This window comes from Ursus maritimus, unplaced genomic scaffold (assembly GCF_017311325.1).
Source record: "Ursus maritimus isolate PB19 unplaced genomic scaffold, ASM1731132v1 scaffold_29, whole genome shotgun sequence".
NCBI lineage: Eukaryota > Metazoa > Chordata > Mammalia > Carnivora > Ursidae > Ursus > Ursus maritimus.
The window spans coordinates 23,273,122-23,297,964 of record NW_024425452.1 but is presented as its reverse complement, the minus strand read 5'-3'; the positions used below and the strand labels follow the sequence as shown (position 1 = coordinate 23,297,964).

The window sequence follows — 24,843 nt, the reverse complement described above, 5'->3', positions numbered from 1 at the left end:
AAATGTATTTGGCATTTCTTACTTTAAATGAGAGAATGTCATAGCAACCAGAGGAGTTAGTAAGGCATCTAAGACTTTCACGGCCTAATTTGGTTATTCATTTTTTTCTTTTAGAACATAATAAAGATAAATTATTCTTAAGCATAAGTTAGAGAAAATAGAGATAATGGTTTTTGAAAACTGGCTTAATACTATAAATTACAAAATAAAGACATGTATTTGGTTTAAAGAATTCAGCATTTTTTCAAGGTCAGAGGTATTAGTTTATGTACTTTTATTTATTTAATCTACAGGATTTTATAATATTTATATCTACATATAGAAATCAACCAGTCACTAGTAAGAACAGTTTATATAGAATAAAAAATTTGAGGTAAACATTATAATATGTTTGTGTTGTAACAATACACTGCAAGTATATATATGTAATGGAGGTTACACACATCTACACACACACACACACACACACACACACACGACACACACACCATCACTAAAAGCTAAATCAAAGTTACAAATCCAGATGAGTTTAGATATACACAAGGGAATTGAATATTTTGTTTCTTTTTATTTAATAATTTCCTAGGTAGTGGTTTAAATTTTTGAATTTGTAAATAATACAAAGATAAAAATACATAAATATATTACTACTATTACCGATAGCAAGGTATAGCATTGGAGAGAACATACGGTCAGGTCACAAAGCCAGAATTAAAGAGGAGTGAATGAAAGTCTAGCCAATTAAATCTATAACCTTGAAAGTCACAATCTGGCCTTAAAGAAACATGGCAAAACTCCATAAACAGAGAGAGATAATTAGTTGAGATTAAGATACGGTCAGATTGAAAAACATGAGATGACTAAAACCAAAAATCAAAGTGGAATCATAGGAGCCTGGGAACCAACTTCCCATGCTGAGAATTTTAACTAAAAATTAAGTAAAATAAACACAGGCAAGTAAGCTCCTTGACATAGGTCTTGGTGATGACTTTCTTTGTACTCCAACACCCAAAGCAAAGGTAACAAAAAGCAAAAATAAGCAAATGGAACACATAAAACTAAAAACTTTCTGCATGGCAAAGGAAACCATCAACAAAATGAAAAGGTAACCTACCAAATGAGAGAAAATATTTGAAAATCATATATCTAATAAGGGGTTAATATCCAAAATTATTTTAAAGAACTCATATAACTCAAAAGCAAAACAAAACAAAACAAAAAACACCCCAAACATACAATCTGATTTTAAAAATGGGCAAAAGAGGGGCACCTGGGTGGCTCAGTCAGTTAAGCCTCTGCCTTTAGCTCAGGTCATGATCCCGGGGTTCTGGAATCGAGGCCCGCATGGGGCTCCTGCTCAGCACGGAGTCTGCTTCTCCCCCTCCCTCCGCCCCTTCCTCCCACTCATATACTCTCTCTCTCTCAAATAAATAGATAAAATCTTTTTTAAAAAATGGGCAAAAGATCTAAATAGACATTTTTCCAAAGAAGCCATATAGGTATATAAAAAGATGCTCAACATCAGTAATCATAAGTGAAATGCAAATTAAAACCACAATGAAATGTCACCTCACACCTGTTAAAATGACTATTATCAAAATATCAAAAGATTAAGTGCTGAAGATGTGGAGAAAAGGGAATGAACCATTGTGCACTGTTAGAGGGAGTATAAGTTGGTGTAGTCACTATGGAAAATTATATGGAGGTTCTGGGAAAAATTAAAAATAGAACTACTATATGATCCAGCAATTCCACTACAGAGTATCTGCGTGAAGAACATGAAAAAAATAATTCAAAAAGGTAGTATGCACCCCTATGTTCATTTTAGCATTATTTACAATAGCTAAGATATGGAAACATCTAAGTGTCCATTCATCAATGAATGAATAAAGAAGAGGTGATATATATATATATACACACACAATGGAATACCACACAGCCATAAAAAGAATGAGATTTTGCCATTTGTGACAACATGGATGAACCTTGAGGGTACTATGCTAATTGAATTAAGTCAGAAAAATACATGATTTCACTTACACATGGAATCTAAAAAACAAAACAAACAAAACCAAACCTAGACTTACGTATAGAGAGAACAGACTGATGGTTGCCAGAGGAGGGAAGGCTGGGGGAAGCAAATGGGTGAAGGGTATCAAGGAGTACAAACTTCCAGTTAAAAAATAAGTCAGTCATGGGGATGTAACATACAAGATGGGGAATAAAGTCAATAATAGGGTATTAACTTTGTATGGTGACACATGGTAAATAGACTTATTGTGATCATTTTGCAATGTAGACAAATGTCACATCACTATGTTGTACACCTGAAACTAATATAATATTCTATGTCAATTATAACTCAATAAAAAGCAAAAATATTCTTAAATAAACAAGTCAAGCGATGTATCTAAAAACAATGATCCTCTAACCATTAGATTTGAAAGATCAGAAACATAATAATATTCTTCAAAAGTCCTCAATGGATGGGGAAACCAGATTGTAGATGAAGAGAAAACCAATAAAAGCAGCAATTACACATGCTACATTTATGATGGTTGGCAATAAAATGGAATAATAATTCACTTAATCTTTATCTCCAGTTCCAAACCTCCAATTAATTATGAACTAACTCCACTTGGATATCTTACCTCAAACTCAGCATACCAAAATGAACAAATCTTCAACTTCCTTATTAATTTCAACATTACTAATATTGTACAAGTTAATAAGATTAAAAACTTCAACATTATCTTTTAAATATTTATTAAAAATACCCAATTTGCAACAAGTGGAACAATGAAACCATATGCCCACTACCCATTTTCAACAATTAAAAAGATTTTTGCCATATTTGACTCATCTGTACTTTTTCTTTGCTGAGCCATTTCAAAGTAATCTTAGATATCACATATATTTACACTTCTACATACATATTTTTAATGTTTTTTCAGTCTCATCCTCCATATGGAATCAGTCATTAAACCCAACTATTCTTCCCCCAAATGCCTCCCAGAAATTAATAACAAAAAAATAAAAAATGTTAAAGTGGGTAGGAGAATGATTTTTAAAATGTCTCTGATTTTTTCACCCATCCTGGTGTCCCATACATTTTGCAATGTGACTTTCAATAAAAAGTGGAGTTTAGTTCCCTACCCTTAAATCTGGGCTGGCCTTATAACTTGATTTGGGCAATACAATGTGGCAGAGATGACAATGTGCTAGTTCCAAGCCTAGGTCGTAAAAGGTCTTCTTGCATCGTTTCTTTCTCTTTGGAGCCTGCCTCCTCTGTGAGAATAAGCTGGAGGATGAGAGATCATAAAACAGAGCTGAGTCCGCCAAGGTAAGGCCATTCTGTAACAGCTAGCACCCAGCCAACCTGCCAGCTGAGTGTGAATTCATAAGTGAACCCAGCAAAATCAGCCAAGTCAGCCAAGAACAACAGAACCATTCATCTGATCTGGACTTGTGAGCAAAAATAAATGTTTATTGTTGTGATGCCACTGAAGCTCTGTGTTTGTTATTAGCTGCATTACTGTGGAGATACATAATACAGAAAATTGCTAACTTAGAAGTAGTGTGCACCATAACAAAAATTTAAAATATGTGGCACTGACTTCGGTACCAAAGTAACACTTATAGTTACAGAGGCAAGAAAAATGAGTAAATTATAGAGATTTAAAAAATGGTAACCCATGTTATACAGTGATGAAACTTTTGGTAAACACACTGTCAACAATAACTTAGAAGAAGTTGGACAATGTATCTAAGAAACTTTGGGACTTGAGCAAGCTAATTTCCAGGGAGAATACTGAAAATGTCAACTGGTTACTCCTTGCTAAGCATAATAAGGTTCTGTCAGAAAGAGATGAGCTGAAGAAAGAAGTGGTCACTTTACAAACAGAATCTAGAGGGAATATAGATGGACCAGGACTTGCTAGATTGGAAAACAAAACTGGCTTTCATCTTCAGTCTCCCTAAAGATTTTAAAAATAAAATGCTGCTACGGACAAAGATCATTATCACGGGAGTGGCTACAAACCCCTTTCGTAAGATCTCTAAAGAACTTAAAGCAGTGTCTAAGTAGACATTCTCAGTTTGACAAAAGGGCTTTGAGGAAGTTGAGGGGCATGATCCCACAGAATTCTGATCCCCAAATATTAGTGATTACATCTAGAGAATAATCATGTCTCAAAAGACAATTGTGGATGTAGGTTTCAGAGCTTGGAATGAACTATATCAGACATACAGAAACCTCACAAAATTTTTAAGTAAGCTTTACTGGCCTAAGAAGTGCCAGCTGAGACTCCTGGGCTGGCCTTATAAGTTGCTTAGCCAACAGAATGGAGTGGAAATAACAAGCGTGCCAATTCAAGAGGCCCTGCATCCTCTGCTGTCTTTCTTTGACTTCTGTCCCTGCCATGAAAACAAGCCCAGCCTGTCCTGCTGAAGAGAGACCACGAGGAGTAAAGCAGAGCACAGCCATTTTTATTTTTTCAACAAGATGGTAAAGCCAAAACAAGCTAAAAATAAAACAAAACAACAACATCCACAAAAAACTCAATAGAAAATCTCTCTCACCCTACTTCTGATAGTCAGAGCTCCATTACTATCACCTAGTGCAGACCTTCAGGTTTGTACCTGAGTTACTGCAAGCACCTCTAAACTGTCCCCTATGCTTCTATTTCTTCTACACAACCATCAATCTAATATATCACAATCTTCGTCATGTTAGTAAATGCTTCTTGTAATAATAGTGATAATTTCTTTCTTACTTAGAAACCATTAATGGCTGCCCAAATCCCTACTGTCAACTCTTCTTCAGACATTAGGAGCCCTTCACAAACTTAACCTCTCCTTTCTTCACTATCTTTTCTTTTGCAATTCTGGAGAATTCCAATCTCCTAAATATTCTTTAAAAGACATGTTCAGAGGCACCTCAGTCATTAAACATCTGCCTTCGGCTCAGGTCATGATCCCAGGGTCCTAGGATCAAGCCCCAGGCCCCCTGCTCAGTGGGGAACCTGCTTCTCCCTCTCCCTCTTCCTGCTGCTCCCCCTGCTTGTGCTCACTCTCTCTCTGTCAAATAAATAAATAAAATCTAAAAAAAAAAAAATACATGTTCATTCTTATTTCCAAGATTTGATTCACACTGCTCTCTCCTACCAAAAGGGTCTTTCACTTTATCCTTTGCCTATACAAGTCTTTTTTTTTTAATAATAATTTTTATTATGTTATGTTAGTCACCATACAGTACATCCTTATGCCTATACAAGTCTTAATCACACTTTGATCCTATTTCTCCATAATGCCTTTCCTAAAATACTAACCCAGAAAGATGTCTTTCTGTTCTGATTCCTAGAGCACTTTCTATATACACTTCTTGAAAATTCATCATTTTGCATTTCCACTTAGCTGTTTTGTGCATATTCTTTATTTTCCCCATTCACTATAAGCTTTTACAAGCAAAAGAGATCTTATACATTTTCACAGAAGTCCTCTCAATGCTCAGTACAAATTCATAAATGCACATTACATATATCCAGCATTATCATTAAATCCACGTGAATAATTCTCAAACATTTACTTAAAACTAAAATTTCCTAAGAAAATAATTACTTGAATACACCTCATTGTTTGCCTTATATAGGCTGGAATATAAGTATGCAATTAACTTTAAATGAAAATCTGTACATCTTTTCTTATGCAAAATATATAATCTTCACATTAAAATACATACCCTCTCTGAAATAAATCCACATTGTAGAACTTGTTTAGCTCCACAGAGAATTCTACCATTGCTTGAACTTCAGTCATTTTCAATTTATACTGAGAAGACAAATCTGGTAACAGCACCTTGGTAAAAAAATCATGAGAAGCAGAATGACAAAAATGCCAACTTACAAAAACACTAATATTTAAACATATTTCAGAGTACGACAGGCAGAAAATAAAAATGAAGCAAATTAATTCAGTGTACCTAACTTAGCCTATCCCAACTAAACAGCACCAGAATCAACTAAATATACTTACTAATGATATACTTACTAAATAACTATAATATATAATTTAAGATATGTTCTAATAGAATGCATTTTCTAAGACTTGTTTCCCTTTGTGACATCTATGTGATAATAATACAGCAAACTGCTGGGGCACCTGGGTGGCACAGCAGTTAAGCGTCTGCCTTCGGCTTAGGGCGTGATCCCGGCGATCTGGGAACGAGCCCCACATCAGGCTCCTCCGCTATGAGCCTGCTTCTTCCTCTCCCACTCCCCCTGCTTGTGTTCCCTCTCTCGCTGGCTGTCTCTATCTCTGTCAAATAAATAAATAAAATCTTAAAAAATAAATAAATAAATAATACAGCAAACTGCTAAAAGAAACCCTTGACTTTATCACAGATAAAATAGTAAAGAAAAAAATTAAGTGACCTAATTATTCTCTTCTGGTTCTACATTGCACATCCAGGCAACTCCAAAGTCATGAAGAGAATTAGCATTCTTTGATCTCCATTTAAATTCATGAAGGTTTTTTTCTGTTAGGTGAAGTTCTTAAATTACTATTTGTTTTTAAATTTCAAAAAAAAAAATTTCCCCTCATTACAAAAGCTTAAAGTATTCATTTAAAGGACTAAAAAAAAAAAAAAAAATACAGGGGCGCCTGGGTGGCACAGCAGTTAAGCATCTGCCTTCGGCTCAGGGCGTGATCCCGGCGTTATGGGATCGAGCCCCACAACAGGCTCCTCCGCTATGAGCCTGCTTCTTCTTCTCCCACTCCTCCTGCTTGTGTTCCCTCTCTCGCTGGCTGTTTCTATCTCTGTCAAATAAATAAATAAAATCTTAAAAAAAAAAAAAAACAGACCAGCAAAAATAAAAACAGTCATGATTCTGTCCATCGAAATATATGCTTTGGTATATATTCTTTACCTGTGTGTGCTTTTGTAAAATTTCTATAAAAATAGGATCCAAACCACATGTACATTTTATAGTGTTTACCTCATCTAATTCTTTGATGAGCACCTATGTCAATAAATGTAGTTTTACAACATTATTTTCAATTGTTCACTATTACACTGTGAATATTATAATTTAAACCATCTCCTATTGTTGGGTATTTCGGTAGTTTCCATCTTTTCACTACTTCAAAAAAGTACTGTAACAATCATCTTTATCAATAATACGTGCTTTAAAACACAATTCAGAGTAAGAAAGTGTTGAAAGACAATTCTCCAGAGTCTCATGTTTCTGCATATTTTGCAAGCAGACCCTGACTGCCCCTGTTCCAGACTATTTTTCAAGGATGTATGATCAGCGAACAGTCTTAGAAGTCAGAGATAGTGTCTCATACTGGAACAATGGGCAAACTTGTTTATTTTCCCTTTAATAGGCATAAGTCAGGCAGACTTATTATCCATTTTAAAAATCCGGGTCCCCTTAGCTGAAGGTTCCTCTCCTATAATACAACCTACTGATACGCAGGTGCTGCCTAGTACTGTAGCTACTGCTACTACTATGAGTGCAAAGCGGCCTTTTCTTAAATCTAGGAGTCTCAGGTCTTCTGCCCACATCCATGGCACTGCGGCAGGCTAACTTGTTAGCCTGCAAGGGGGATAAAATCTCAGACCCTTCATAGTTTTTGAAATAGTTCTTCATAGAAATTCAACAAATATTCTGATCCATTGACTTAAATACAAAAGAAGAGATTCTTACCTCTGCTGGTTAAAACTTCATTTTAACATTATGAAATAACCAAACTTGTACTTCCAGTTACTGATTCTTATTGAAAATATATTGTTCCCCCTATGAGAAAGAAAAAAATAACATATCAAACAAAATAGATATTAAGAAGTCCATTTTAAAGAAACCTAGGCTTCATTAGTTACTTAACATTCTCAATTATCTAAAAGATCTAGATAAGCCTTCCTAGAAATAAGTTGTTGAGATTTTTCATTCAGTTTCACTGATATCAATATTATTATAACTTTGTTAAGGAATCATTAATGTATACTTCATAGGACAATAATAAGTAAGAGTATTTTCTTAGTTCAGTGCTTCAGAAACAATTTTCATGAATTTTCAAAATATTGTAAGCTTATTACTTTTTAAGATGCAAAACTTACCATTTTAAAACAACTCCTTGGGTAGAGTAAGTGATTTCTGAAGTTACGTATATATGAAATGTGCATGTGTGCATTATGCGTGCACACACACACACACACACACACACACACACACTTGAACTATTTTAAATACACTGACAAAAAAGAATGCCTGGATATGCTATGGATAGTTTTGTTCGCACTCCAAATATGTATTGCCTGAACAAAAAAAATCTCTTCCCCTTGGTAAAATTACCTTTGATACTAAAAATGTTAGAATAAAGACCACATTCACTCTTCTTCATAGGTTCTTTTTCTTCTCTCCATCATAAATACGTAGACTTTACCACCTTCAATAATTGCTATTTCATTTTTTACTGATTTATAACTGACATACATTAATATATTAGTTTCAGGTGTACAACAGAGTGATTCGCTATTTTTATACATTACAAAATGATCACTTCAGTAGTTCTGGTTACTATTTGTTACTATATAAAGTTATTACAATGTTATTGACTATATTCCCTATGCTGAACATTACAACCCTGTGACTTATTTGTTTTATCACTGGGAGTTTATACCTCTTAATTCCCTTCTATTTTGCCTATTCCCCCCCCCCATCCCTTCTGACAACCACCAGTTTTCTCTCTGCATCTATGAGTCTGTTTCTGTTTTGTTCATTTGTCTTTTAGATATCACATATAACAAAATAATGTGGTATTTGTCTTTTTCTGTCTATTTCACTTAGCAAAATACCCTCTAGGTCCATTCATGTTGCTGCAAATGGCAAGATTTCATTCTTTTTTTTAATGGTTGAGTAATATTCCATTGTACTTATACAGCACATCTTATTTATTCATTCATCTACTGATACATAGATTCCTTCCATGTCTTGGCTATTATAAATAATGCTGCAATGAACATAGCGATGCGTTTATCTTTTGGAATTAGTGTCTTCATTTTCTTTGGATAAATACCCAGAAGTGGGATTACTGGATCATATGGTATTTCTATTTTTAATGTTTTGAGGAACATCCATCCTGTTCTCCATAGTGGTTGCACCAATTTACACTCTGACCAACAGTGAACAAGGGTTCCCTTTTCTCCACTTCCTCTCCAATACCTGTTATTTCTTGTCTTTTTGATATTAGTCATTCTGACCGTTGTGAGGTGGCATCTCATTGTGGTTTTGATTTGTATTTCCCTGATGATTAGTGATGTTGAGCATCTTTTTATGTGTCTGTTGGCCATCTGGATGTCTTCTTTGGAAAAGTGTCTATTAAGCTGCTCTGTCCATTTTTTAAACAGGGTTCTGTGTTTTTCTACTTTTGTTTTTTGTTTTGCTGTCCAGTTGTATGAGTTCGTATATGTTTTGGATATCAACCCCTTATCAGATACTTCATTTGCAAGTGTCGTCTCCCATTCAGTAGGCTGTCTTTTTGTTTGGTTGATAGTTTCCTTCACTGTGTAAAAGCATTTTAGTTTGATGTAGTCCCATTTGTTTATTTTTGCTATTGTTGCCACTGCCTGAGGAGACATATCCAAAAAGTACTGCTAAGCCCTATGTCAAAAAGCTTACTGCCTATGTTTTCTTCTATAAGTTTTTTTGGATGTAGGTCTTACATTTAAGTCTTCAATCCATTTAGGTTTATTTTTGTATGTGGTATAAGAAAACGCTTCATTACTTTGTATGTATCTGTCCAGTTTTCTCAGCACCATTTACTGAATAGACTGTCTTTTCCCCACTGTATGTTTTTTCGTCCTTTGACACAGATTAACTGACCCTATAAAATGGGTTTATTTCTGGGCTCTCTATCCTGTTACATTGATCTACATGTCTGTTTTTGTGCTAGGACTATAATGTTTTGATTACTATCATTTTGTAGTATAGTTTGAAATCAGGAAGCATGATACCTCCAGCTTTGTTGTTCTTTCTCATGACTGCTTTGATATTTGAGGTCTTTGGTTGTTCCATACAAATTTTAGGGTTATTTGTTCCAGTTCTGTAAAAAATGTCACTGGTATTTTGACAGGGATTGCACTGAATCTGTAGGTTGCTTTGGGTGCTATGGACATTTTAACAATATTAAGTTTTCTAATCCATGAGCACGATCTATCTTTCCACTTGTGTCCTCTTCAATTTCTTTCTTCAATGTCTTATAATTTTCAGAGTATAGGTCTTTCACCTCCTCAGTTAAATTTACTCCTAGGTATTTTATTCTTTAAATGTTTATTTATTTTTAAGATTTTATTTGAGAGAGAGAGAGAGAGAGGGACTGAGCACGAGTTGGGGGGTAGGGTCAGAGGGAAAGGGAGAAGCAGACTCCCTGCTGAGTAGGAAGTCCAACACAGGGCTTGATCTCAGGACCCCAGGATCATGACTTGAGCCAAAGGCAGATGCTTAACCGACTGAGCCACCCAGGTGCCCCCCCCTTTATTTTTTAAGATTTATTTATTGAGAGAGAGAGAGTGAGCACAAGTGGGAGCACAAGTGCTGAGCACAGAGCCCGACGTGAGGCTCAATCCTGTGACCCTAAGACCATGACTCGAGCCGAAACCAAGAGTTGGACATTCAACCAGCTGCACCACCCAGGTGCCTGGTATTTTATTCTTTTTTGATGCAACTATAAATGGGATCGTTTTCTTCATTTATCTTTCTGATAGTTCATTGGTACTATATACAATAAACACAACAGATTTCTGTATATTAATTTTGTATCTGGCAACTTTACAGAATTCATTTATTAGTTTTAATAATTTTTTACCAGAATCTTAAGAGTTTTCTATATATAGTATCATGTCATTTGCAAATAGTGACAGTTTTATGTCTTCCTTTCCAATTGGGATGCCTTTCACTTCTTTTTCTTGCCTAATTGCTGCGGCTAATACTACAAGTACTATGCTGAATAAAAGTGATGACCGTTTTAGAGGAAAAGCTTTTAACTTCTCACCACTGAGTACAATGTTAGCTGTGGGTTTGTCATATACGGCCTTTATTATGTGGAGGTACACTTCTTTTATAAATAATTTATTGAAGTTTTTATCATGAAAGTATGTTGAGAGAGAGTTCCATATTTTGGGCATCCCTCCCAATTGTGGCGTTACCATATCTGGGGTAGGGTCCAGGGTGAGGCTGTGCCATCTCCACGTTTCTCTTTTATCTTTTGTTATAGAAGCACTGTTCATCTAGTTCTCCGTTCCTTTTCAGAGGGCATCATTCCATATAAAGATATGTTTGTTGAGTCCATGGGAGGAAGTGAATCCAGAGTCGTCTTTTTTTTTTTTTTTTTAAGATTTTATTTATTTATTCGACAGAGATAGAGACAGCCAGCGAGAGAGGGAACACAAGCAGGGGGAGTGGGAGAGGGAGAAGCAGGCTCATAGCGGAAGAGCCTGATGCGGGGCTTGATCCCAGAACGCCGGGATCACGCCCTGAGCCGAAGGCAGACGCTTAACCGCTGTGCCACCCAGGCGCCCCGAATCCAGAGTCTTCTTATGCCACCATCTTGAATCCCCCTTCTAATAGCCACCATTTTAAACCTTAATAATCACATCTAAAGACTGTACAGTAGGGGCACCTGGGTAGCACAGCGGTTGAGCGTCTGCCTTCGGCTCAGGGCGTGATCCTGGCGTTATGGGATCGAGCCCCACATCAGGCTCCTCTGCTATGAGCCTGCTTCTTCCTCTCCCACTCCCCCTGCTTGTGTTCCCTCTCTCGCTGGCTGTCTCTGTCTCTGTCAAATAAATAAATAAAATCTTTTAAAAAAATTTAAAAAAAAATAAAGACTGTACAGTAATGATTTTTAAGGAGAACAAATCAATGTAACCTTTATATAAGACATTCCCCATTTCATGGATATAACCCCTTTATGATAGTTTCCTCTATACAGATATTCTTAGTGTTCAGGGTTTAAAGATCATGTTCCAGTATAGACTCTTAGTCAAGTATGGTTAGTTCTCTATCTCTTAGTTTACTGAGATATAAAATAGGTATTCATTCATTCAAACATTTATTAAACACTTACAATACACTGGGAAATGCAATAGGCACGAAGTATAGCTAAGCTTGCCTGCTTTGGATTCCATCTGTTTCCTTTTCGCAGATGTAGTATTGTCTTGATAGTGATCTAGTTTTGATGACATAAATTAGGACAAGACCCCAAAGAATGGTAAAACAAAAGATGGAAAGATTCTCGATTCCTGAATGGTTTCACAGAGCACAGATGTCCCACCTATCTAGACTGCTTGGACTTTTATGTCTTATAACTCTTTGTTACAGCAACTGTATCTAACCTATACCCTAATATATCCCTATACTCTAATATATCCCTCTGCAGCCTATTTTCAAAAAAGCAGCCAGATGATCCTTTATGTTATATAATATTATTTGAAAATAATTCAAATTGTATTTCTTTCCTCCATTCCAAACCCTCAGTGGCTTCCCATGATACTCAGTAAAATTGCCTCACAATGGCCTCTATGATGACCTTATATAATCTAATCTTCCATAATTTCTCTGACCTCATCTCCTACCAGTCTGTTCACTTGGTTCCTTGCTATTTCTCAAACATACCAAATATATTCCTGTCCCAGGGTCTTTACATTTGTTCCCTGGAACACTCTTCCCTCCCCAATACCCAAATGAATCACTTTTCACCTCCTTCTAGTCTTAACTCAGATATTAACTTCTCAAATAGCTCTTTCCTAGCCACACTATCTAAAATAACAACTCTCAAAAAAAAATTAAATAAATAAAATAAAATAGTAACTCTCCTTTCCTGGCACGCCCTCTTTCCTCCCTTATATTTTCCCTCAGCACTTATCTCCATCTAACAAACTAAAGATTTTCTTTTTTTTAGTTTTTATTACGTTTCCCCACTAACATGTAAGCTTTATAAAGGTAGGAATCCTGACTACTGTTCGTAGCTGTATCCCCACTGCCTGACACACAGTATGCACTCAATTTAATATTTAACAAAGATTTAATAAATTAACATCGAATCTTCCATAAATATTAACTGTTATTATTTTTCTATCTAACCCAACCAACCTGAAGAAAGGAATAACAACACTGATATATGGAGAACAAAGACATGTATGAATAAACTTCTATAATAAAATAAACTTTTATTTATAATAAAATACCTTTACCAGCATATGTTCTAGGTCTGTTAGCAACTTTCTTCACTCTTCTTCTCCTATTCTAGTGTCTTTTTTGTTCTACTGCTAATTTTCCTCAAAACTGTCTCTTTTTATTGATTATTCTCTAAACAGAAATACACAATACCGGTACAGATATATACATGTACAGATGCTGATAAATCTGGTTTTCATTCCCCCTCAAAAAACAGAAAACAATGATTTTTATGTTTATGTATAGGTAGAAAAATTTCAAAGTAGGACTAAAGGAAAAGAAGAGTAGGCAAAAAGAGAAAGGCACGAAAAACCAAAGGACTCTCAGGGTCAAAGGGGATCTGAGTCTCTTTTCATAAACTGCCCTCTTCCCATCACGGGGAGCAACTGCCACTCAGGTACAGCCAATTCTTGCTGGCCCAGCACTGGCGGACGCTTCTCAATTTTCAACAAGAAATTGGAAACTTTTTTCCTAAAGGTGAAATCTCCTAAACTTTAGATGTTGCCAACTAGTTCAAAAATAAACAAAAACAAAACAAGCAAACAAAACCTGTGTAGTTCAAATCAAATTCATCTACAGGGCAAATGCATTCAGTGTTTGCAGTCATTCACACACATTCTTATGCTATTCAGATCCTCAGGCATAGGACCTTTCATGGAACAGAAAAATCCTTGTCTGCCTTCTCTCAAGAATGAAAGAAGGTGAAGAAAGGGCTTCTTTCCTTTTACCCAGAGGATGCCTGGGAGACACTCCACTGTAAGGAACCCTCTGCTCTACCAGAAGCCATGAATTTCATGGCCCTCCTGCAGAGTCTGCTTGCTGGCTTAAAATCTGTCACTTTAATCTGAGCATTTGAACTACAGGAATAAGCTGATTTACCTGAGACTAAATTGTTCTCTCTGCTCTTCTGGACCTGGTGAAGTAGCCTAAATGGAATAATTTGAGTAGGCTCCTTCTTGGGCCATTTCCTAGGTCCCTAAGAGAGAATTTAGCTGAGTAAACTACAAACTCCAGTTCAAAGAAGACACACGGGAACCTCAAACAGAAACTGATTCTATACTAAATGGGAAATTTATACTGGAAGGCTCTTATACTGACAGGGAGAACAATCTGACAATTACCTTGTTATACCTCAGGAAAAGTCAGCTTACTTCCAAAGAAACAAGTTACCTATTATTCTGACAGACGTTCTTGGCCCTCTAGAGCTGCTCTAACACAGTGGCCACTAGGCACATGTGGCTACTGAACAATTAAAATGTGACTTGTGTGACTGAGGAACTGAATTTTTAATTTTAAAGTAATTTAAATTTAAATCCAAACATTAATGCAGTATAAAATATTTTTCACTTAACATAACTTTATTGTTTGATAGGACTATATTTTACTTTAACTGTTAAAAATGTAGTACCTTGAGATATGCTCTAAGCATAAAATACACAGTAGATTTCAAAGGCAGTACAGAAAAAGAACATAAATATCTCATTAATATGTTTTTTTATATTGATCACATCTTGAAATAATATTTTAGATATGTTGGGTTAAATGAAAACACTATAAAATTAATTTTACCATATATTTTTACTTTTTAAAATGCAGCTACTGGAAAGTTTTAAATTACACATACATATATATCTATTGAACATGTACGTTAGTCTAGGAATACCAAGCCATCTCTTTAACTGCTGGAAGGTATAGTTACTGCGCCAGAAATAGCACGAGGTCCATAAAAAACCATGCACAGTTTCTAAGATTATAGAGACGTTCACTCCAATCAGATCGGTTGAGAGACTTCCAATATCTACAAAGGGGATTCCAGGTATGGACATCTGGAAAAATGTGGGAGATGCTCCTACATCATCTACACTAATCCTAAAACAACAGCTAACCACAAACCTTTTTTTTTTAAAGATTTATTCATTTATTTGACAGAGAGAGACAGCCAGCAAGAGAGGGAACACAAGCAGGGGGAGTGGGAGAGGAAGAAGCAGGCTCCCAGCGGAGGAGCCTGATGCGGAGCTCGATCCAAAGACCGTAGGATCATGCCCTGAGACAAAGGCAGACGCTTAACAACTCAGCCACCCAGGCGCTCCTAACCACAAACCATTCTGAACTCGGTCTGAATTCATGAGTGTTACCAGAAATCTAAAAGGATGTGGAAACATCTGAAACTAAGAGGCACAGCTTAGAGGTTCCTTAAGATGAACTGGAGACCACAGGGGATGATCAGATCCTCTCAGATACTAAAAAAACAGCCTACACTCAAACTGTGGACCCAAAATATATGCCCTGAGGATGTTCTTTCTCCTAAGGAAGATAGTAAAGGAGCTGAACGAATTGGAACTCTAAGACACTCCCTTTGCTAACCTAAGGAATAAAAGGATTACTTCTACCAATTATGGAGCCAACAGCTCCAGCTTCTAAATTCTATGCCCAATTTAGCAATCATGACACAAATGGGTTCAGAGGTTATAATACTGACAGTCTAAATAATGATGCCTAATCTTATGCAGTAGCTACTAAAGATACTACATAAGGCAAAAATCACCTATGGGCCAACTCAGCCTCAAAAATCCCTCAGAAAGGTTCCATGTTGGCAATCAATATACCATTTCTCAACGAGTAAAACACATTCACTTTGTCTTTCAACTTTAGGAAAAAATTCAGTTTCTTCAGTGGAACCCTATATAACAGAGTAAACTTGCATTTAGGGGCCATATTGTACACATCTTTAAAATGTTCATATTCGATGCTGAGAAACTCAAATTATGGCAGACTTACAGGAACTGATACCAAATGAAGGAACATTACATTCAAGCCCAACTTCACACTACAACAGACATGTGGGGACAGAGACTGACATTTAGAATCTGGGACCAATGGAGGAAAGAGCATCTTATACGTACAGTTAAATTCAAGTATGTTAAATAGGAATATGATGGAAACAAAGAAGGAGGTTACCTCAATCCATTTAATACTAGCTGGTCGGTTTTGTATCCATTTTCTTGAGCCTTCTCCTAATGAATAAGTAGGAAACTAAAAATAGGGGTACCCCCAGAAGCCTTCAAAATGCCACTCTTACAACCTTGTGAATAAAATATTCTTATAACGGTCAAGTTCTATAGCAAACTGAGAAGAGTAGATGGGTCTCTTGGGGGAGGGTGAGCTCAGGTGCCACCTTTTCTAAGTCCCACTCACTTAGGGCGTAGTTGAACTCTAATCTATACAGTCTCAGGACCTTCAAGTTTTAGAGCTAATCCTGACCAAATCAGACCACACAGCAGTAAACTGAGAACAATCAACCAGTGATAATCTGGATTAGCCTTGTATCTCTCAACTTGCCATCTGGTATAATTCTGGCCATGGTTAAGTCTGCATTGGGTGGTTCAGTCTAAATATCTGAGCTATGTTTTTATTTCTTTTCTTTAAAGATTTTATTTATTTATTTGAAAGAAAAAGACAGAGATAGTGACAGACAGCACAACACGAGGAGGAGAGGGAGAAGCAGGCTCCCGGCTGAGCAGGGAGCTTGACGAGAGGTTAGATCACAGGACCCTGGGATCATGACCTGAACCGAAGACAGACGCTTAACCAACTGAACCACCCAGGCGCCCCTATATTTTTATTTTTTTATTTACATTCATTTCCTTTCTTATTTGGCTAAGGCCCTGACACCCTGTCCAGCTTCGTAAGCTCCCTCTTGCAGGGGCTAAACATGCTAAGTCACTGTATTATAACCTGCTCTAAAATGGCCAAGCCACCTGTCACTTGCCTAACTCTGAAGATCACACCATTTTTAGCTTTTAACTTTCTTTTTTGCCTTCACAATTATTCACATGCACAACACACTTTCATCAGTGACATCTCTCATTTTAAAAAGTGATTCACGGCGAAGACAAGCTTATCAGAATAATTACAGTAGAAAGGACATGTAAATTAAGGAAGAACACTGGTCTAGAAACTTTTGCTGCCACTGCTTACTCATCAAAATCAATTCTTGATGGCCAGCCATATGCTATACTGCCCAAATTACAGAAATATTTAAGAAGAGAATAAAGTACTAAATTCTTCTTTTAGGGAGAGGAGGAGAGGAGACCTTCAAAAGGGAAGATAATGAGAACAACTTGATAGGCAAACTGTATTTTAAAAAGCTGTATATTTCTCTACTGATATCAAAATATAGATCAAATAGCAATATTAAATTGAAACCAAATATAAGCATTCAGAACTTTTTGGAGTACCTACTACTACCCCAGTAGTTTTAACTATACTGTTGCATTTAATTCTCACAAAAATCTCAAAGAGCTATCATTACTCCACTTTACAGGTGAGGAAACTAAAGAGCAAAAAGTTTACATAACTTACACAAGATCATAGTTAGGAAATAATGGAAAAAGGACAAAATCCTCAAATGTGCCAAACTACATGGCCTAAATTTAAACTTGAGTAATTATAAAGTCTACACCTGAATTGTTATAGGAAATAGACTAAAAGATCTTCAAGTTATGAGATAAATATGCCCCTACAACTGAAATCAGAATACAGCATTAATGAAAAAAATTACCCTTGACAAATTAACCACATTTAATTTTCCATGTAATTAGTATTACTCTCTAATTATGAAATCTTCAAATTTCTCACATTCCACACCCACAAACACAAAATCTGAAGTTTTAAAGGCACTGTTCTCTTCTAATTTCTTTAAAGTTTGATTTTGAACAGTTGTTATCTAATAAAAGAGAAATATATTATTACTAATCTTAGAACTGGCACTTAAGAAGTAAGCATTCTCAAAACAAAACATTGTTCACTTTGGGTAACTGTGTTAATATGACAGAAAATCCATAGAAAAAATATTTTTTTAAACATAGACAGAATGTTGGTACCTTCTGAGAGTACTCCCATGGTTAACTTATTACATGAGAATGAAGTAAAGAGACAGAGAAAGAACTTTTATTGTTCATTATGAAACACTTAATGAAAGCTACCTCTCACATTGTATTTACAATGGGAAAATAATATTTAATTTATTGAAACCAGCTCATATAAACTTTTCAGGGACACATCCATGCCATAAATCAAACCTGACAGTAATAGAATACAGAATGCCTCTGAATATATCCTGTTATTATATACTTTAAAAAAACAAGAATGGGGGTGCCTGGGTGGCACAGTCAGTTAAGTGTCCAACCCTTGGTTTCAGCAGGTCATGGTCTCAGGGTTGTGAGACTGAGCCCCACATTGGGTTTTGCACTGAGTGAGGAGTCTGCTTAAGACTCTCTCCCCCTCTGCTCCTCCCTGCTGTGTGCTCTCTCTAAAATAAATAAATAAATATTAAAAAACAAAACAAAAATAGCCCAAATGAGCAAAAATCAGTTACTTCTTTTAATATGAAGAGAAATTTGGAAAGAACCACAGTCATTATCTACTACCTAGTGCAGGGATCTGCCCAGCATCCCTTAAAATATTTCACCTTATCGGTTATCTCAACAAAGCTCAGAACCAGAACAAAGAATTACAATCCTCTCTCTGAAAAATATCCTAACAAACAATGCTTTCTTAAAAGTCTATGCTTTCTTGCTTTCTTAGGTATACCAGTAATTTTGATGTCAGGAGATCTGGATTCTAATCCAGACTCACAAAATCTTACTTTTCTCAAATGGAAATAATATTTGTAACTCCTAGGTCAAAAGGTAAGGCTTATGAAGATAATATATACGAATATACACAAAGCACTAAGCATGGCACTTCGTGCATGGTGCTCTATAAATAGTTGATATTATGATTTTATTTTATCTCATTTTTTCTTTTTTTTTAATGTATTAGGTTTTTATTTTAATTCCAGTATAGTTAACATAAAGTGTTTTATTAGCTTCAGGTGTACAATATAGTGATTCAACAATTCCCTACATCTCAATATTGTATCTCAATTTTTAAATATGCTTTCATTTAGAGAAATGTCTATTCAAAATGATGTAACTCAACTAAATAGGTTTTTATTATCAGTTTCAATTGTGTGGCTTAAAAATATTGTTATTTATAGGCCATTAGACCTTAAAGGGAAAACTGTTTGCTTCCAATTAAGATCATCTTAGCTCTTGGTGCGGAGAAAAACTAGGGGAAAAAGGAGACTGTATTTCAACTTTCTATTTAAAAATTTTTTCTACTGATTTCCTTAAAGACATTTCTTTGGTTCCCCCTGCCTGAAGGTCTATTTCAGAACTCTTCTATAAAAATGAGGCCTTTGGCAAGCATTTTATTATATAATTATTATACTTTGATATGAAACTTATTAATTTTACAGAACAGGACTGGTGACAGCCTACATTCTAATCTTATCTTACCTGAGGAAAATAATTTTCAGTAAGCCTGAGGTAGAATGAGAGGGTGGTTTTAAAATCTGGGTCCTTAATTCCAAAAGGCAAAAGTGATAGCAAAGGTAATACAGGCTTCCAAGGCCTGGAACTGTGACTGTCAGTAAGCCCTGAGCCTGCTGTTTAGACATTTACAGTTAGCAGTATTTCCAACTGAAGACCATGACTTACTGGCAACTTGAGACATCAAAGAGCGGATGTCAGAGATAACACTGCTCTAAAAAAAAATCATGAATGAAACAGCTGCATCCCATAAGACAACGTCAAGGGAATTTCAATGAAGGAATACTTCTAGGTCTGATTATATTAAGAACTGTAGCAAAAGGACATTTCATAAAACTTAACAGAAATTTTCCATAATACTATCAATTACAGATTATAGATTGACAATATAATTTAGAAATACTTGCTACATTACGGATGGTCTAAAGAGACCTAATCCCATGAAAGGAATATACTATAATTTTCTCAGAATGTTGTTTTGGTTGAGAGATAGTTCATAAAGATTGTTTCATCAAAATAAGAAGGAGAGATCTGGTATAATCTGGTATAATATGCCTAATACCCTGTATATTCCTGTTAAGAAAAAAGAGGCTAATTTTTATTAAATTTAGCACATTATTGATAACTAAGTATGTACTTGTTAAAATGGTGAAACCCACTGTGGAGTTGTTTCACTCTATTCCTTCTGAAAAATCTAGACCGGCCTAACAACTTGTGCTTTGTAACTTTTCTAAAAACTCACTGGGTTCGTTAAGCATTTTTTTTTTTTTTTTTGGTATCACCATTCTGCTTCTTACTTATTCATTTCTAAACTTTCTTCCTGACAAACAACTTGAGGAAAAGAAAAACAAAGAACACATTACTCATTTTAAACCTATATCCTCCCATCTCCATCCATTCATTTAAATACATACATGTATGTATCACAAAACTCACTTTTAAGCAGTTTTTCCTCAATACATAGAATCAAAGCAAAGGAAATCCTTGCCCTTTCTAATCCCTTAACAGTGCCCACTGTCATGGGTCTATATCTACAATAAACAAAGCTAAAATATAGGACAACAGAAAATTATGGAGGTAACCAAAGATGTATGAATAACTCTTACATCTCTTTTCAGTGTCAAATCCTGGCAAAGGGCATTTTCATTCTATATACTGAATGCTACAGCATCTGCTTCATTGTATATGAACATTAATATAAACTAGTACACAGTTCACCAGCATTTTACCAGATTTTTCACAGAAGTCTAAAATTTTAAAAATCTAAATTCCAGTTTGATCCGGAATTTAACCAATGATACGCTTACAGAGCCTAAAACAGATAGAAATAAAGTATTTATATAGCAATTTTTGTCTGTGGTGGCCCTACACGTATTCAAATAAGGCTTACTTTGCTATTGAAAGATCACTGGGTGACCACCTCTTTCACCCACTTATTACAGGTAAAGACAACTAGCTTATAGAGGTTAAGTGGCTTCTACAAATTAATGTCATGAGTCATCATAAGAGTTTGGATCTTCTGACATCAAATTCTATGCCTGCTGTCCACCACAAATTCTTAATTGCTCAGAGCACAGAATCAACACACTTAAAAAAAAAATGCTAAGTAGAATTTGTAGGCATTTACTTTTTTTAATGAATTGTTACCTAAAAATAAAAAGACCTGCCTTTGAAAGGTGGGAAAGCTTCCTTCAGAAGCAGCAGTTATCTCTATTTGCATCGGAAAAATCATTTTTAAAAAATCTTAAAAGTTGAGGAGTTCATCACCTTCTACCACACACAACTGCTGGTTCTTCCAAAAGAGGTGTGGCTTAAAAACATCGGATCCTAAATTGTATTTCCCTTCACATTTATCTCTAATATCAATTTGAATAAGAAACTACCCTTTTTTCCTTGGTATTTCCCTTCTGTATAACAGAAACAGAAAATTTTAATTCCTACCTGACACAGACAACATAAGGAAGAATTTACTGTTTGTGGACTGCTTTGAGATTCCAGAACGAAATACATAATCCGGTTGATCTTCAACCCTAGAATAAAGGCAAACTTCACTTAAAGTATCTGCTTCAGCAGATGCCTTCAAAATAAAATACTATACCATTATTTATATAGGGAGGTTTTATGTAAATGAAAAGGGGGGGCCCAACAATGGTTAGAAAGTTCTTTTCCCCAATTCAAAAATTTAATACTTCTGTTCTCACATATTTTTCATTCAGTAGGCACACTAAATCTATTCTTAAATTAGTAGAAATTATATGCATTTATTAAAGAGAACAGAGACCCTCAGGAAAAATGATGCAATAATTTGCAATAATAAATATATAAAACATCAAATTATTAATGAATTTCATAAAATAAAATTTATTAAATTTCATTTAAGGTTAGCTCTTGGACTACCGTTTTTTACTGAAGGGCAATCAAATTTCCAAATTTTAACCTTATGTTTGTAAATCAGCCTTTAACAAATTTTAACACTTTATATTTCCATCAAGTCTATACTCAACCTGCTTCTTCTGACACTTAAGGTAAACATAATTCTTAAAAATTAAAGGTTCAATCAGTAAATGTAAGAGGTTTATTGCTACTGTCACTCTTTTGATAATATTCCCAGTCAAGGAAGAAAAAAGATGAAGAGATTTTATTAAATTGGAAGATGAACTAAGAATACTGAGTGGATACCTAGCTTACATAGAAAGCAGAGAGACTGAACTCTTCAGAGATTTAATGAAAAGTTAAACAGATTAAAGAGTCTCGATCTATGCAAAAGCAAAAAAAAAAAAAAACCTCATAAAACAATAAACAGTTTTAGAAAAAAAAAAGCGCCCAAAATTAGATACTGTAAATAGGATCATAATGGAAAAGGACGGGGGTGGGGGACATGGGGGCAATAAACGCAAAGCGACGAAACAGGGTACCAAAAGACAGCTAAAGATTAAGGGTGTGAGGGCCTGCGAAGGTAAGGTGGGGCATAGAATGAACTCCAGCGCAAACCGATGTTAAAGCAAACACACGATCAGAAACTCACAAGAGAACGAAGACGAAGTGCTGAAACGAGGAAAGAAGAGAGCCAAGGAAGAAATTATAGAGGCAAACTTGGTCGGTAAGGAGAGTCGGGAAGAGCCAAACTAGGGATGCACAGTGAGATTGAAGAAATTAAGGCGAGCAAAAGGATACACTGCCTCAACCGGGAGACCAGCGGAGCGAAAGGGCACGTGGGAGGAGGGGGATGAAAGAGCATAACCACGAAATGGGGGTAAAGGGAGGACAGAGCCCTGAGGACCGAGCCGACCGCGAAGGGCAGGCGACGTCTGGGTACTGGAGGAGTGAGGTTCAGGAAGAGCCGGCCGAGGGACACGCTGCAGGGGCAGAGACAGCAGGGAGCACACGGCGGGCGGGACGCCGTGGCTCTTCGCCACCCGGAGGGCACTCTGCACAGCCGTCCCCACCGACCTTCAGCGGGCCCGGGGCCGGGCTCCGACCGGGAGCGGCCGGGTGAAGGGCTGAAGGAGGCGAGCGGGGACAAGGAGAAGGAGGCCGCTTCCTGCCGGGCCCGTGGGAAAGAGGGAGGGGTCTTGGGTGTAGGGAGCCGGGGGAGACGGAGAGGACAGTTAGGGGCTTACCTTTCGCCCGGCTTGTCCTCCGCCACCGCCTGTTGGACGGAGGAGCTCGTTGTCCTGCTGGAAAAAGACGGCCCTACCCGGGTCAGCACCATCCCGCCCCGGGCCCCCTCACATCGCCATCGCAGCAACCGCAACCACCGCAGCAGAGAAGCCGGTTCGTCACCGCCGCTCGGCTACTGGCCCGAAACCGCCACCGAGCATGCGCAGTCGCCCCGGTCCCGAGGGAACCCCGGCCAGCCTGCGCTACCTGCGATCAACAGGTCTCCTGCCCTGCGGCCCCGCCCCCGGCCTTCTCTCGCCTCCCCACTCCAAACTGGTCCCTCCTCTCTCTAGGGCTAGGCCCCGCCCCTTCCAAGCACTGCGCCCCGCCCCTCCCCCTCGTTCCAAGCCTCGCAACCGCCGCTCTAGCTCCAGCGCCAACTGAGATTTCAAGAGATTTGTCCACTCTATTTGCCTCTCGTTCCCAAGTTCTCGCGAGAACGGGAGTTTTGCGTCAATAAAATGCGCGAGTCCCCCGTAGAAGGGTCGGGCTAGGAGTTTAAAGAAACAAGCTAAGAGGCTACCTGTGTTTTCTGCTGAAGAGGAGGGTACTGGAGGAGGGCAAGAGAGAGTGCTAAGACTTCAGCTCTTGTTCTTTATTCTTCTGTCTTCTTGACCTCTTGGCTGCGGTCCCGGATAAAGAACCCAGTCCTTGCGCTACTCACCTTGCGCAGTAGGAAAGGAAGCTGCGGGAGTTCCGCGCCGGCTCGAGACTGCTGCTTTTAGGGACTAGTTGCATTTTTTAAGAGATTTGGATGCTGCTGTGGTTACTGCTAGGTTACTGATGCCCACAAAGGCGGGAGGAAGGCGATGAAGTGGTCTTTAGCTTTGAAATTCCACTAAAAGAAGCCTATGATTTGGATAGCCCGTGAAGGATAATCCTTCAGTGACTTACTTCTTAACCAGCTTCTGAATCTAGTCCAGCAGAACCTTTTGTAGTGCATGAAGTTCAGTGTATTACTAAAGCGAAGTTAATGGAAAAAAGGAAATTGTGGCTGTAATGTGTGGTAAAAGTGATGTAGGAAAATGTATAGTGTCGATGGTTGTGCAACTATTAGTATACTTAATGATACTGAACTGTACTTTTGAAAATGTTTAAAATGGTTCATTTTGTATGTATATTTTACCACAACAAGAATGAATTCAAAAGAAAAGAGTTTCTGTACTTATTTGGGAATACAGCTCTTCCATGACTTACGACGGTTATGACCTTATAAACCGATCATAAATTGAAAATACTGTAGTCGAAAATGCTTGAAATACATCTAAACTACAGAGCATCATAGCCTAGCCTAGGCTCCCTTAAATGTGCTCAGAATACTACATTAGCCTGCAGTTGGGCAAAATCATCTAACACAAAGCCTATTTTATAATAAAGTGTTAAGTATGTCATGTAATTTCTTGAATACTGTGCTGAAATTGAAAAAGATAACGGTTGTAAGTCTATTGGTTGTTTACTCTCAGGATTGCATGGTTGACTGGGAGCTGTAGTTTGCTCCCTTTGCCCAGTATCATGACAGAATATCATATTGCATTTTGCTAACCTGAAAAAAGATCAAAATTCAAAATTTGAAG

General features: G+C 36.9%; 1 protein-coding gene across 1 annotated transcript in view; it reads right to left on the bottom strand.

Annotated features, from left to right (window-relative positions):
- Nucleotides 1-23,365, bottom strand: part of FAM135A (family with sequence similarity 135 member A) — a 123,888-nt gene extending 100,523 nt beyond the window's left edge. Inside the window, exons 1-4 of the mRNA XM_008684820.2 lie at nucleotides 23,230-23,365; nucleotides 21,551-21,639; nucleotides 7,710-7,799; nucleotides 5,741-5,856 (exon numbers count right to left, since the gene is read on the bottom strand). Of these exons, the coding sequence (XP_008683042.2) occupies nucleotides 5,741-5,817 (77 nt within the window). The 5' untranslated portion in view covers nucleotides 5,818-5,856; nucleotides 7,710-7,799; nucleotides 21,551-21,639; nucleotides 23,230-23,365. The remainder of the gene's footprint in view (nucleotides 1-5,740; nucleotides 5,857-7,709; nucleotides 7,800-21,550; nucleotides 21,640-23,229) is intronic.
- Nucleotides 23,366-24,843: the final 1,478 nt, after the last annotated feature.